At 46.4% G+C, this 14,478-nt stretch overlaps 1 protein-coding gene across 1 annotated transcript in view; it reads left to right on the top strand.

The window, feature by feature from the left end:
- Positions 1–7,871, top strand: part of BRINP1 (BMP/retinoic acid inducible neural specific 1) — a 168,198-nt gene extending 160,327 nt beyond the window's left edge. Inside the window, exon 8 of the mRNA XM_081803483.1 lies at positions 6,290–7,871. Within this exon, the coding sequence (XP_081659609.1) occupies positions 6,290–7,430 (1,141 nt within the window). The 3' untranslated portion in view covers positions 7,431–7,871. The remainder of the gene's footprint in view (positions 1–6,289) is intronic.
- The last annotated feature ends 6,607 nt before the right edge of the window (positions 7,872–14,478 follow it).

The following is a 14,478-nucleotide window of genomic DNA, read 5'->3' as shown; positions in this document are numbered from 1 at the left end:
ATTAGCCCCTTTTTACTTTCTAGCCTTTGGGACTTAGCCTCTCATTCTTCTGCCTGACTACTGCCAGGAACAATAAACGGCTCTTGCAGCCCTCCACCTGGGAGCTGCCTGTGCTTTCAGTCTTTCTGTCAGCCCCAAACAGGCTTCCAGGTCCTTCCTTCACTTGCCTCCAGCATATCCATGCCCCAAAGCAAGACGCTGAATTTGAATATGCAGCTGATGTTACCTGTCCAGGTCCTTCCTTCACTTGCCTCCAGCACATCCATGCCCCAAAGCAAGATGCTGAATTTGAATATGCAGCTGATGTTACCTGTCCAGGTCCTTCCTTCACTTGCCTCCAGCACATCCATGCCCCAAAGCAAGATGCTGAATTTGAATATGCAGCTGATGTTACCTGTCACCTCCTTCCAGACACAGAACTGTGTAATTGCAAAAATTGTCTCATGATCCTCCCCGATTAAGCTCCTGACAACCTGATTTTAAAGACTTCATTGGATTTTTATGTGGCTCTTCTCCCCATTCCTCCTTCTACCTTTTACCTCTGTCCTCTGCAAATCAGACCTATTACTTCTTCCATGATTCCAAACTAGAAGGCATCTTCATCCTGGCAAGGGACTACAAAATTCTTTTGGTCTTTCCTTCCTTATGGTTATGAGCCATTCACTCCATGAGGCTCTGACATCACGTGAAGAACCCAGACAAGCAGGGAAAACAGGTTATTAAGGCAATGATAGAAACTCAACGAGGGGAATGCTTAAAAGCTAAATATTTATCCAGGGAAAATGAGGAACACAGAGTAGGTCTGATGGCCAGTATAATTCACATTAGCACATCCATAAACCAAGGTTTCTTAAAGTTGAGCCCCGAACAGTTTGACACCATTGATACATTCATTTTTATCAGCACCTTGCCTTTAACACACACACACACACACACACACACACACACACGTGCACACATGCATAGTCATGCACAACACAACCAAAAAAACAGTGCATCATCAGAAGCCTAGAAACAACTGTTTGCCTTCTCAGTCTAGTCTACGGTCTACAGAGAGAGTGTACATTTTGTGGAGTATCATGGAATTACTCAGACACCCATTACAGTGTCAAAGAAATGCCAAGGAAGAAGCACAGGGCATAAATAAAAGAATAATTCAGAGCTCCAATTTCATTTTCTTTTCATTTCCTCTCCCCTTTTAAATAACACTCCTGGTAGGCAAACGGGAGTTGTGGATTATAGTTTTCTATTTTAGCCTAGATCTGTTCCCCCCCCTCCCTGCCCCGATCTCTTTGGCACTCTATTTGTGTGATCTTCCCTAAAATGCCACTGGCCCGGCACTGCATTCCTGTCTTAGGCAAAACCTCCAATTAAAATCAGCAGGGAGTTTGCTTGAATTAAGAATCCCAGCCTGGGCTCCCCACCCGGGTGGGTTCTGAAAGGGAGGTGTGTGTCTTTGAAGGCTCTGATGGAAAGCCCTGGGTGGCAGAGCCTCTGTCCTCCAAACGACGAGCAACTCCAGCTGTGTCACTGGAAGACCTGTCAGGTCGCCAGAAAATCCTGGCTGAGGCAAAGACAGAGGCCTGCAGGGGAGCATGGCCTGGAGCCTAGCCTCTCCTCCAGCCTGGGTTATAGAGGGTAAGGAAAGTACACCAGGGACTGGAGGGAACACTGGGTTTGGATCCAGACATCCCGAGCTCTGATCTGCTACATCCATGCTGTGTGACCATGGGAAAATCACAGTCCCTCTCTGGCCTTCAGTGTTCTCTCAGTAGAATGAAAATCACAAAGGCATCCTATCTCAGGGGGTTGATGTGAGCCTAGGAGGGTAACAGCCACAGTGTGGAAAGCTCTCAGGAAACACTGATCCTTCACCTAATCCCCAAAGTCTCAATGTTCAGGTCTAAACATGAGGGGGATGAGCTGAACATTTCCCAGTCTTCTTCAGGAAGGTTTTCTGCTTCTGTGGTCCACCCCCACCCCCCCTCCCCCACCCCCGCCCGGTCAGAATGAATTGAAATCACATCCAACAGAAAGAGGCTGATTTAGATGTATTGGAGTTCATCTTTGGCTGCAAACGGAAGAGGCTCCGGATCCCCAGGGACAGAGGAAAACATTTTAAAACTTGGTCCTCACTGCCTCACACTGACTGCCTTGCAGTGGGACTGTGTCAGCCCTTTGTAAGACCCTCCCCTCTGGAGCCGGCCTATTAAGCCTCTCCTCTGTTGCCAGGGTTGAGGCAGGCTGTCACCAGCTAGCCTGGGAAATGGTATTTATAGATCACAGTCCCTCCTACCCTTGGTCCCCAGCCTCTCCCCGAGCACTTGTCGGTGAGCTCCAATTATCTGTGAATGGAGGAGAGGGATTCTGGCAGGTCCAGAGGAAGCGAGGAATGTGATAATAGGCCCTTCACACACTCTAACTTTCAGTATTTTTCCATGATTTCAGTTTACTTCTCTTCTCGTGGCCTGTGTCCTTCTTCTTGCCGCATCGTTGTAATTTCACATTACGGTGCGCAGCACAAAGCGTGGCGGCTCTGGGGTTAGAGAGCGCAGAACGGGAACGTGGAGTGACTCTGTGGATCTCGCTCCTCAAGGGCCTCCAGCACAAGGCCTGCGAGAGAGTGAGGGCTCCGGAGTTGTAAGCTGCCCAGTCCCTTGGCCGGTTCCTAGTGCTTTGCACGGTGGAGCATCGCCACGTTTCCGAATATCCGTGATCACTACCCAGAGCCCCGGCTGGAGACGGAGAAAGTGTAGGACATCAGTCTGGGTGAGGCAGAGTCCTCATTACTGGAAGTTGCCTGTGTCAAGAAGAAACCCACAAAAACACTGGAATGAGCTTGTTTTTCTGGTGTTGCTTTTCTCCACAAAAGGAAGTATTGAAAAGCAGGAGACAGTTCGCGGAGCTTGGGAACAGGGGCTCCCACTAGTGACATTGCTCCCCATCTCGGACACCCAGTCCCTGCTTCTCAGCAGAGGCCGGATTGCCCTCGGGTGGCCCATCGAGCGTCCACGTTCCCTGAGCCCGTGAGTTAGGAGAAATGAAGGCTTGGCTGAGCTGCTGCATTTCTGCGCTGCCCACTCTGATTGCATTCCCTCCTCTTCTCCCTCTCCAGTCACCTGCTCCTGCCGCTGTCCCGTCCGCCCATCTAGGTCGGGCTCCACGGTCGCTCCTGTGGTCTCTAACACCGGGGCCGGTTCTCCTCTTGTCACCCTTCCTCGTGCTCCCCCTCCCTCCTCCTTGTTCCCTTTCCTCCTGCCCCGGGCCTCGCACCCCCTGCGCCCCTCCCCCCTGCACGCGGCCTCGCTCTGCGTCCTCTGGCTGTATCATTAATGCCTTCTTTGATACAGCCCACAACCTCATGATTATTCTGAGGTCAGGAGATGCAGGTGCCGCAGCTCGCTGATGCGCCTCAGAGGGCCTCTGTCCCCAGTCCCTCCTGCCCGACAGGGCTGGAATCCTAATTCGCCGCTAGCCCCTTAGCTTGTGGCAGCACCCCCAGGGACTTTCATCTTTTTCTTTCCCCCAACCAAAGATTCTGAGGGCTCAGCCACAATGAGGCATTGATTCAAGGAGTGGGGGCTGCAGTGCTGACAAAGGGGCCCAATGATGAGACACGAGAAAGGGGGCGCTCGACGGGGTTATAGAATGCCTCGCAGATGGGAACAGAGGAGCTCTAAATGGGGTACTGTCCTGTCACTTGGAGAGGGAGTGACAGGGGCAAGTGTGGGCCATTTGAAAGAGGCATTTTGGAATGACGCTCGCGTCAGATGGAACCGTGCAATCAGAGACGTGTGGCGGGCCCCTGCAGCTCACAAAAATATCAGATGACTCATAGCCAATATTCAGTCAATGTTCTGGTTGGGGAGGTGGGAGCCACAGGGCTCATTATGATTCCAGCTCCGTTTCCTGAAGGCTGGGCCTGCTTCTGTTCTCCAGGCTGTAATAGGATTGGGCTCGAGAAGCAGAGGCTGGGGAGGCCGGGAGCCGTGTGGGTGGACGGTGTCGAGAACGAATACTGCAGCCCGGAGGGGAGAGAAGAGACGGCGGGGCTTGTTGCTGTTGCTGTTGTTGTTGTTGTTTTAATGAAAAATACAAGGAAAATATTAATTTTGTGGTTCATTCATTCAGCAAGCATTCATTCATGCCGCAAAGAGAGAGAGAGCCGTGCTGGGGGCAAGCCACTCAGGGGAGGACGGGTCTCCCCCTCTCAGGCCTTCCAGCCCAGAGGGGAAACTGATGGGGGGGAGCAGGTGTCTCCTGGCCGTGTTGGGAGCGTTGCAAGGGAGGTTTCATCGCCAGAGGTGGGTGGTTCCGTGGATTTAAAAGGCAGAGCAGCTTCAAGGAGCACGCTAATTATTCCTCCATTTTCTCTCAGCTGATAAGCCACTTGTTCAAAGCAGAGCATTCTGGGAAGCCATGTCAACGCTGTCCATTTTCAAATATCCCATAGAACAAAATGGTTTCCCTCGAACTCCAGGGAGATAGTGACATCCTTGAGAGTGTCTCAATACCTTCAAAGGAATAGCTTAGTCTCTGGGATAAGAGTGCTTATTGTTATTACCTGTTTAATAATTGAGCTACGCCAGGCTCTGTGCTAAATGCTTTAAATATATCATCTCACGCAGTCCTCTCCCCGCTGCTGCCGAAGATGGGCTTTATCATGCTCATTTCAGATGCGGATACTGAGGCTCAGAGACGCGAAGTGACTAGTTCCCGGTTACAGGACTGAGCTTTGAACTTAGTTCTGCTTGGACCAGTGCACCTGCTCTTCAGGATCGGGCTCTCCTGCCCCCCTCGCGGCGCTTGGGCTCGGCGGGTGCGAGGGGTACGGTTGAGGGATTGCTGGCCTCCTGCCCCAGGCAGTACGATGCAAGAGGGCTTGTCTTGCCAGGTTCCTAAAACGGGGATCATAAGCCACTGCCATCGCCTCCATCACTGTCGTCATCAACACGTTGTGGCCTTAAGAGAGCCTTTCTTGACTCTTGCTTGACATGGGTTTAAAAAAAAAAAAAAAAACAGCGATGAACCAGGAGACTTTTCCACTCACCCACTGTATGGCTTTGAGTCTTTCATCTCACCTCTGAGCTTCTCTTGCCATGTCCATAAAATGGAGCTGAGAGTCCCTCTGCGGGAATAATGGGAACTAACTTTCATCGAGTCCTTAATACCAAGCAGGTCTGGGGAGAAGCCTTCACAGAAAAATTCATGCAATCCTCACCACAGCCCTGTGTGGTAGTGACAATTAGGAAGGTGGACAAAAAGAAATGCCGGGCGCTGCCTCAGCTCCTAGGTTGGAGGAGCCAGGACTTGAAGCAATCTCCGACTGACCTCAGGTCCCAAGCTATTTTCGGGGTGTTGTTGTGAGGCTCCAGTGAGAAAACGGGAGCAGATGTGCCCCGGGCAGGGTAAAAAGTGCCAGACACATGTGAGGGATTCTTCGTAGCATGGAAGACGGCCAAGAGATGACTCACACAGAAATGAGGAAAGATGAGAGGCTACTAAGCTGACTGCCTTCTGTATTTTTACCTGTTCTTCTGCTGCTTCTTATCTGATCTAGCATCTATCTTCACTGGAATGTTTCGGTGGCTGGAACCACGGGGGCAGGCTTGGGTAGCGTTTATAAAAGTGTTGGGGGGGGTGGGGACCTAGAGGTCCATGTTGTGAGGCAAGTTCCACTGAATTGAGAGTGTGGAGCCCGGGAGAAGATGGGGGCGATAACATCTTTCTTACATGTGAAGATCATGTAAGATCTTCAGTATGGAAGCACTAGGTGATCTCTAGAGTAATATAAACTATCATTTGTTTTTGTTCAAAGTTGGAGGTTATATAACCTCGTGGGAGGAATCTGGGAAGAGGGCTGAAACGTGATGCAGGTTAAACATATGAACCCCTAAGTTCTTCTCCGTGGCTGATTTCCAGAGTCTGCTGCAATCTGGCAGGGGTGTTTTGTTTGGACGCTCTAATTTCCTGGGATCAAACTCCTTTGGGGCTACTGTATAATGGAATCCTGGAGCTGGAAGGACCCCAGGGAACTTACTCCAACCCCTTCCCTTTACAGGTGTGGGCACTGAATGCTAGAAGGGTATGCAGTGTCCTATAGCTGGTCTGTGGCATGACAAGGAACGACAGTGTAGTTCTTTTCACTTCTATTCGGTGCCCTAACTGTCGGAGCTGTCCTACCCAGTCCTTTCAGCCCCTGGGCAGCTGCACTTTGCATGACGGGTTGGGTCGCCCTAAGCAGCCCAGCCCTGCTGGCTAACAGTGTCCGTTCTCCTTCTCTCCCCAGGACAATTCAGCAGTGGCTTGCAAGGGTCCAGTCGCTTCTCTACTGCAATGAGAACGGGTTTTGGGGAACCTTCCTGGAGAGCCAGAGGAGCTGTGTGTGCCACAGTAGCACCACGCTGTGCCAGCGCCCCATCCCCTGCATCATAGGGGGGAACAACAGCTGCGCCATGTGCAGCCTGGCCAACATCTCGCTCTGCGGCTCCTGCAACAAGGGCTACAAGCTGTACCGAGGCCGCTGCGAACCACAGAACGTGGACTCGGAGCGGAGTGAGCAGTTCATCAGCTTCGAGACCGACCTGGACTTCCAGGACCTGGAGCTCAAGTACCTGTTGCAGAAGATGGACTCGCGCCTCTACGTCCACACCACCTTCATCAGCAACGAGATCCGCCTCGACACCTTCTTTGATCCCCGGTGGCGCAAGCGCATGTCCCTCACACTCAAGAGCAACAAGAACCGCATGGACTTCATCCACATGGTGATCGGCATGTCCATGCGCATCTGCCAGATGCGCAACAGCAGCCTGGACCCCATGTTCTTTGTCTATGTCAACCCCTTCAGCGGGAGCCACTCGGAGGGCTGGAACATGCCCTTCGGGGAGTTTGGCTACCCGCGTTGGGAGAAGATTCGTCTCCAAAACAGCCAGTGCTACAACTGGACTCTCTTGCTGGGCAATCGGTGGAAAACGTTTTTCGAGACGGTCCACATCTACCTACGTAGTCGGACTCGGCTACCTACCCTACTGCGTAACGAGACTGGCCAGGGCCCCGTGGACCTGTCCGACCCCTCCAAGAGGCAGTTCTACATCAAGATCTCGGATGTGCAGGTGTTCGGGTACAGTCTGCGGTTCAACGCCGACCTCCTCCGCAGCGCCGTGCAGCAGGTCAACCAGTCCTACACACAAGGTGGCCAGTTCTATTCCTCTTCGTCCGTGATGCTCCTCTTGTTGGATATTCGGGACCGAATTAATCGCCTGGCCCCTCCTGTGGCCCCGGGGAAGCCCCAGCTGGACTTGTTCTCCTGTATGCTCAAGCACCGCCTGAAACTGACCAACAGCGAGATCATCCGGGTGAACCACGCCTTGGACCTCTACAACACCGAGATCCTCAAACAGTCGGACCAGATGACAGCCAAACTCTGTTAACCTGGGGCTCCTCGCCATGGGCTTTCCCTTTTGTTGTACAAACATAACAGAACAAAGCAAAGCAAAGCAAAACAAAACAAAACACAAATTTGTAAAATGTAATTAATACTCAAAGAAAAGGAGGAAGAGTCTTCATTCGTTGGAAACGAAAACGTTCTAGCAACTGTATAAAACCGTTGGGCATGTTTGTTATCTCTATAATCTGTCATGAAGAAGGGTCTCAGCCTTTGGAGGAGCTTGGAGGGGTTGCTTCCTAGGCCTCAGGTGCTGTATTGTGGGGGGAGAAGGGGAGAGCATATGCAATGAATTGCCAAGATCTCTGCTGTGCAGGTGCTAAGATTAAACACTAAAAAGAAAGAGAGATGTATGTAATGTACAACCAACACTGCCATTTTTCCTTGTGGGAGGAAATGGACATAGATAAAGTTATTTCTTGGGTTATGATTTCTTCCCTCTTTATGCCTAATTCCTTGTGGTTCTTTTGACTCATTCTTGCACAGGGGCGGGGATGCGATTACCGTGCTATCTTACCCATTCTGAATGCATCGAAGCTAGTTGAAGCTGGACAGTAGGGGGGCTTGCGGGGGAGAAACAGATACATCACAGGGTGTTAAAACAATAAGAACCCTGGGTGCCTGGGTGGCTCAGGTGGTTAAGCATCTGCCTTCGGCTCGGGTCATGATCCCAGGGTCCTGGGATCGAGTCCCGCATCGGGCTCCCTGCTAGGTGGGGAGCCTCCTTCTCCCTCTGCCTCTGCCTCTCTCTCTCTCTCTCTGACTCTCATGAATAAATAAATAAAACATTTAAAAAAAAAAAACAATAAGGACCCTCGGATATCAGCTGTCACACTCGATTTAGTTTGTGAAATAAGCATGGAGAGAAAATGGCATGCCCATGGCCACACATAGTTACTGCCTGAATAAGGATTTGAACTCTGCCTTCTGACCCAAGAGGCAGCACTCCTTCTTCTAAATCACAGTGGCCATTTTGTGGTTTCTCCTCCAGCTACACTGCCAAGGGATGAAATATTTTTCAGTCTCAGGTTGTTTTGATAGCTTTTTCTCTTTTAATTGAAAAACCCCTTTCTCCTACTTTCTCCAAAAAGAAATGGTCTCAGATTTCCTAAAAGTGCTTTGCATATTATAATTTTGTTTAAATAAAAATCATTAACCACAATAAACTAAAATGGGGTAAGTTCTAACATTGCATTGCTCTGCCAGGCAGACTTCCACAGGTAAGTGTGGGAAAAAATGATCCTTTGATTAACTCAGAACACGCACACGCACACACATGCACGCACACACTAAAATTATAACACTGCCATTGGCATCTATGAAGGTGAGAGGCCTTGTTTTGGGACTTGGTAGTTAAATTGAAAGGAGAAACTCAAGAAAGAAAACTCTTTTCAGAGCACTCTTATAGAGGACTTGGGCAGATACCACTTCTTAGTCTTCAGGATCTCTACGTTTATCTTTTTGGTGAGGTGGTACTTGCTAGAGGTGTTTCTGAACATCCAAATCTTCATTTCTGTACTGTCAGAGAAACAGGATTACAAATTTCAGGGTCAGAAGAGAAAATGGAATTCCTCTGGTCTAAACTTATGCCCAGTGCAAATCTCCTTCTCACCATCTTAGGGAGATCACCACTGTTTACCGGCTCGACTGTTCCAGCGACAGGAAGCTAATTAGCTCTATCTTCCATGTTCCTTGAATTCCTCTTTTGCTGAAAGGGAACAATAATGTTCATTCCATTTTGTGTTATAAAACAGATCTGGTTATTAGATAGTTCTCCTATACCTTGGCCAGCTTTTACATACCTTCCACTTACTGGTCCCAGTTCTGGAATGTGCATTTCTCTCTCAAGTTAATGCCATCCTGGGTACAATACAAAGACCCATCTCAGGAGTCGCCAGAGTCTGTGATAATATGACTCAGAGAGAACACCATCCCTAATCTAGTTTAGAAGTAGAGAAGTAAAGAATTACCTAGTGTGTGTTTATGGATGTGTGCATGTGTTGGGGGTGAGGTGGAAGAATAAGTCTTTTTTTTTTTTTCTTCTGTAGTGGTAAATTCCAACTTTAATGTTCCAATTTTTAGCATGAATTAGCATATATTCTGATACGGACTTTAACACTAACTTGCATTTCACATGAACATAGTTTTTTGGACCTCAGCTTTTGAGGATCCAGTGTTCATTTAGACTGGAAATCCGTTCATGCCAGAGATCACATAGCAGCTATTCATCAAGCACAAGATTTTGCAGAAGGTCAGCAAATCATCAAACATCTCTTCAATGCCTATTAGATGAATGGGGTATGTCAGAGAAACAAAAATTTGTAAGGATTTTGTGCCACTCACAAATTAATGAAAATACAGACATATGAACCAAATTGAAAAAATAAACAATAATTACAGTACACCATGATGAGTGCTATCATGGGGTCAGGCACACAGAGAGGAGCCCTGGAGAAGTTATTTTCTCTGTTAATGGGGTTGGCCAAAGCTTTATACGGGCAGTTTATTCTGAGTGTTGAAGTGAATCAGAGTTGGGCAAATAGCAAGAAGCAGAAGGGCCAAAGGAATAGAAAATGCAAAACCGCAAAGGTATAAATGTGCATGGTATATTTGAGGGTCAGTTAAAGCTTTAAAATTGTGACTTTAAATGGGAAGCCTACCAAGGGCAGTGAGGATTTTAACTCTGTAGGAGAAGTTGAAATAATTACCCATGATCTTCATGACCTGCTAAATGAATTTAAGACTAACCACCTCTCAGTGGCCTCTCTTCCTTTTTTCCTTTCATCTCTACCTTTTCTAAGCACTTCAAAGTCTCATGCTATATGAACCCCTATGCTCACATTTTACAGATCGCCAGGCAATCTTCAGAGGCATTGTGCTACCTAATCCTTATCACAATTCAGTTAGGGCCTTCCACCTGAGTTCTTTCCCAGACTTCACCAGTTGTATGTGCAGGAAAATCCTCTTCCCTTCACCTTGAAAATACTAACTGCATCACTTCATATTACAAAGAGAATACAGCAATGTCCAATGATTGGAAAGGTCAGGGAAATAGAGAAATTTTCAAGGAGAGAAAGATTCAGACATCAAAATGTTTATTCGAAGGCAAAAGAAAAATATTTTGCTATATAAAAGGACACAAAGTTCTGTGGATTTTCCAATGTCTCCTGCTTGGGTCTGGCCCTTTGAGCTAACAAGGTTCCTCTCCAGCTGGGAGGAAGAGAAGCCTGAAGCCTTCAAGTGAGATTTTAATTCAATTAGTGTCTTACCAATTTGATGCAGCAACCAAGGACCTATGGTGTCTGATTAATATGCTGATGCTAAGGCAAAAGAATGAACAGAATGCCCATTTGGATAAGGCCTGGCAGCAAAGCGTGGCATTGCCATGGAAACTGCAGAAAGCCATTAATTAGCTATCATATAAAATCATTGGAAAATTCTGGACCCTGCCATATCTGCCCCCTTCAAAGAGGAGGGCAAGAAGAGGTCATTCTAACAGCAAGGCTCCCTTCAATGATTAAAATCATAGTTGCAAAGAGACTGCATGTTACAAAGTGGAAGGAAGATTGGGAAGTAAAACAAATGGACACAATGAAAGAAAAGAAAATTTGGGATTATTCAAATCCAAGAATATAATTTTAAATGTAAAAGTATCTTGTTGGGTTTCCTCTGCTGATAAAGTTATCTCGATGACAAACATTTTCTCCTAGTTTCTGTTCTGTGGAAAGAAAGTGAGAACAATATGGATCCACTACATGCTGATAAGTGATCGGGGAAGGGATCATAGAGTCAGAGAGTATGGAGTGATTAACCCATAAAATAATAGATACAGATGGTATAAAGTTCAAATTTTAAAAAATTAAAATTAAAAAACTAAATTAAAAAGAAGGCAGAAAAGGAGAAAAAGAATCATTAAAATACCTGGACACATAGACATAATAACAAAACTTACTATACAGATAATCACAATAAATGTAATTGGATAAAACTGGTGAGTAGAAAGACAGAGGTGGTCAAACTACACATTATAAGTTAAAAAAAGTAAAGGGAAAGAAGGTTTTAAAATTAAAGGATAAAAATATGCTAGACAAATATTAACTAAAAAGAAGCTGATGCAGCCGTGTTAATAACAGTCAAAAAGACTTTAAGGCAAAATACATTATTAGTGTTGAAGAAGGTCAGTTTAGCAAAGAAAGTGAGACAAGAGTGGACACATAGAACCATAGACTCTGAATGCTAAAGGGATCATTAAAGAACTGTAAAATTTCAACCTTTAGAGATGAGGAATTATACCCAAAGTTATTCTACAAGTTTTCAACAATAACCATGATTCCAGTTCCCTCTCCATTTGCACTAAAGGAAAGGTTGTCTAGAACAATCTCTATCCAAGATAAGAATCAAGAATTAGTCCCATGACATTTAAACTAATAGGATATACAAACTCACACATATGTTCTTTTTTGATAGATATACACATATATGTTATATCTATAATACATAGTATATATATTATAATATACTATTATATTACATTATAATATATATTTTTTCTTAAGTCACCAGCATCTTATATATGGGATCAACTCAAATTGAGGATCAACTCAAATCCATGGATGGTTACAAGGAGCTCAGGTTGAGTGCGGATCACTCTCTTCCTGGAAACTGAGTGTTAGTGGTTTCAGCCCTGTCAACCCTAAGAACCTAGAAGGAACTCTCCTTTCTCAATACCCCTTCTCTCTCCAAATCATTATTAGGGCCTGCAGTTACAAATAAGGTCACTCCTTGATTTTCAATATCAGATCTAATTGTAAGCATTCTGAATCAAGGCATATGGTACATTTTCTGTCTACTTCAGTTCAGAATCTTCCTTCCTTCTCAACAGATTCACAAATCAAGATGAATGGCGGGAATAGAATGGCATAGATTTGAATTAATGGGCAGGAAATCACCTTAAAAGTCACAGAGTTAATTGGGGGGGCGATAACAGATATCTGAGAAATGTGAAAGCTCTGAGCTCTTTCCCAATAAAAAAGTACCATCAAATACACTTTTGAATAATGTTTCATAGATCCCTTGATGATCTTTCTTAGATATTCTGGAAGACTGCAAACCTTCAGTAAGTACCTTGGATCTAGGCTAAACTTTCTATTTTACAAAATTTAAGCTTCAGCTTTCGGAGATGAGGAGTCATACCCAAAGTGATTCTACAAGTTTGGAACACTTAGCATGAGTTTAGTTCCCTTTTCACTATTGCAAGTGTATGTTGGCCTAGGGTCACATATCAAGTTAATGTAGCTCATACAGCAGAATCCTGCCCTCAAGGAAGGCAGTTGTGATTTTTTATTTTATTTTATTTATTTGTCAGAGAGAGAGAGAGAGAACCCAAGCAGGGGGAGCGGCAGGCAGAGGGAGAAGCAGGCTCCCCCCCGAGCAAGGGGCCTGATGGTAGGACTCGATCCCAGGACCCTGGATCATGACCTGAGCCAAAGGCATATGCTTAACCACTGAGCCACCCAAGCATCCTGGAAGGCAGTTTTGTTTTGTCTTGAGATTTTATTTATTTATTTACTGGAGAGAGAGAGAGAGGGAGGAAACACGAGCAGGGGGAGGGGCATAGGGAGAAGCAAACTTCCTGCTGAGCAGGGAGCCCGATGCGGGGCTCCATCCCAGGCCCCTGGGATCATGACCTGAGTCGAAGGCAGACGCTTAACCGACTGAGCCATCCAGGTGCCCCAAGGAAGGCAGTTTTTAACATAAAGAAACATCTTGAGGAAAATGGCAGTTATGGTCACTTTAATAAAACCCAATATATACTAAATCCCAAATGTATTAAGTAGATATATTCTCTATAAGTACTAACTAAAAGAAAGAGGCCTCTAAGCTGGGAAGTAATGACTGTGGTTAAAAGATATGCAGGGATGCTTTGATAAGTATAACATCATCAGAGGATAGAGAGTCTAGACCACTGAACCTAGTACAAGGGTACATGAAGTCTGAAGGAGAGAATGTTTGTTTCAGTCAATTCTGTCTGCTGTAATAAAAATACCATACGCTGGGTGGTTTAGACAGCAGACACTGATTTCCCACAGATCTGGAAGTCCAAGATCAAGGCACTGGCAGATTTGGTGTCTGGTGAGAATCTGTTTCCTGGTTCACAGAGGCTGTCACCCCACTGTGCTCTCACATAGCAGAAGAGGCAAGAGGGGTCTCTGGGGTCTCTTTTATAGGGGCACTAATCTCATTTATGAGATCTTCACTCACATGACCTAAGCACCTCTCTAGCTCCTAATACCCCACCTTGGAAGTTAGAATTTCACAGAGGAATTTTCGGGGTGGTTGGGGGGAGGACACAAAAATGTAGTCCATAACAGTGTGAAATCAGCAAAAGGAAAAAAAAAGAAAACCCTCCATTAAATAACTAGGAATAAACAAATGGCTTCACGAATCACAAATTGAGTTGCTCTTTTAAGTATCTAACCTCCAGGGGTGCCTGGGTGGCTCAGTTGTTAAGCATCTGCCTTCGGCTCAGGTCATGATCCCAGGGTCCTGGGATGGAGCCCCGCATCGGGCTCCCTGCTCGGTGGGAAGCCCGCTTCTCCCTCTCCCACTCCCCCTGCTTGTGTTTCCTCTCTTGCTGTGTCTCTCTCTGTCAAATAAATAAATAAAATCTTAAAAAAAAAAAAAAGGTATCTAACCTCCATTCTTGAACTTCCTTGGTTGGAAGGCGTCCTCAAAACTGTATTGATTCCACCAATTTTTCCAATATTTCCCTAAGAATGAACAAGGAGCCTCTCCACAATCAAGGTCTGTACTGAGAAAACTTCTAAATGGAGCCCTTTACCCCATGAAGAAAATGACGTCGATAAAAAATTTAAATGAGGGCGCCTGGGTGGCTCAGTCGGTTAAGCGACTGCCTTCGGCTCAGGTCATGATCCTGGAGTCCCGGGATCGAGTCCCGCATCGGGCTCCCTGCTCGGCAGGGAGTCTGCTTCTCCCTCTGACCCTCCCCCCTCTCGTGCTCTCTGTCTCTCATT

This window comes from Leptonychotes weddellii, chromosome 14 (genome assembly GCF_054177405.1).
Source record: "Leptonychotes weddellii isolate Sample4059 chromosome 14, ASM5417740v2, whole genome shotgun sequence".
NCBI lineage: Eukaryota > Metazoa > Chordata > Mammalia > Carnivora > Phocidae > Leptonychotes > Leptonychotes weddellii.
The sequence above is the reverse complement of the archived record's forward strand: the minus strand, read 5'-3'. Positions and strand labels throughout refer to the sequence as shown.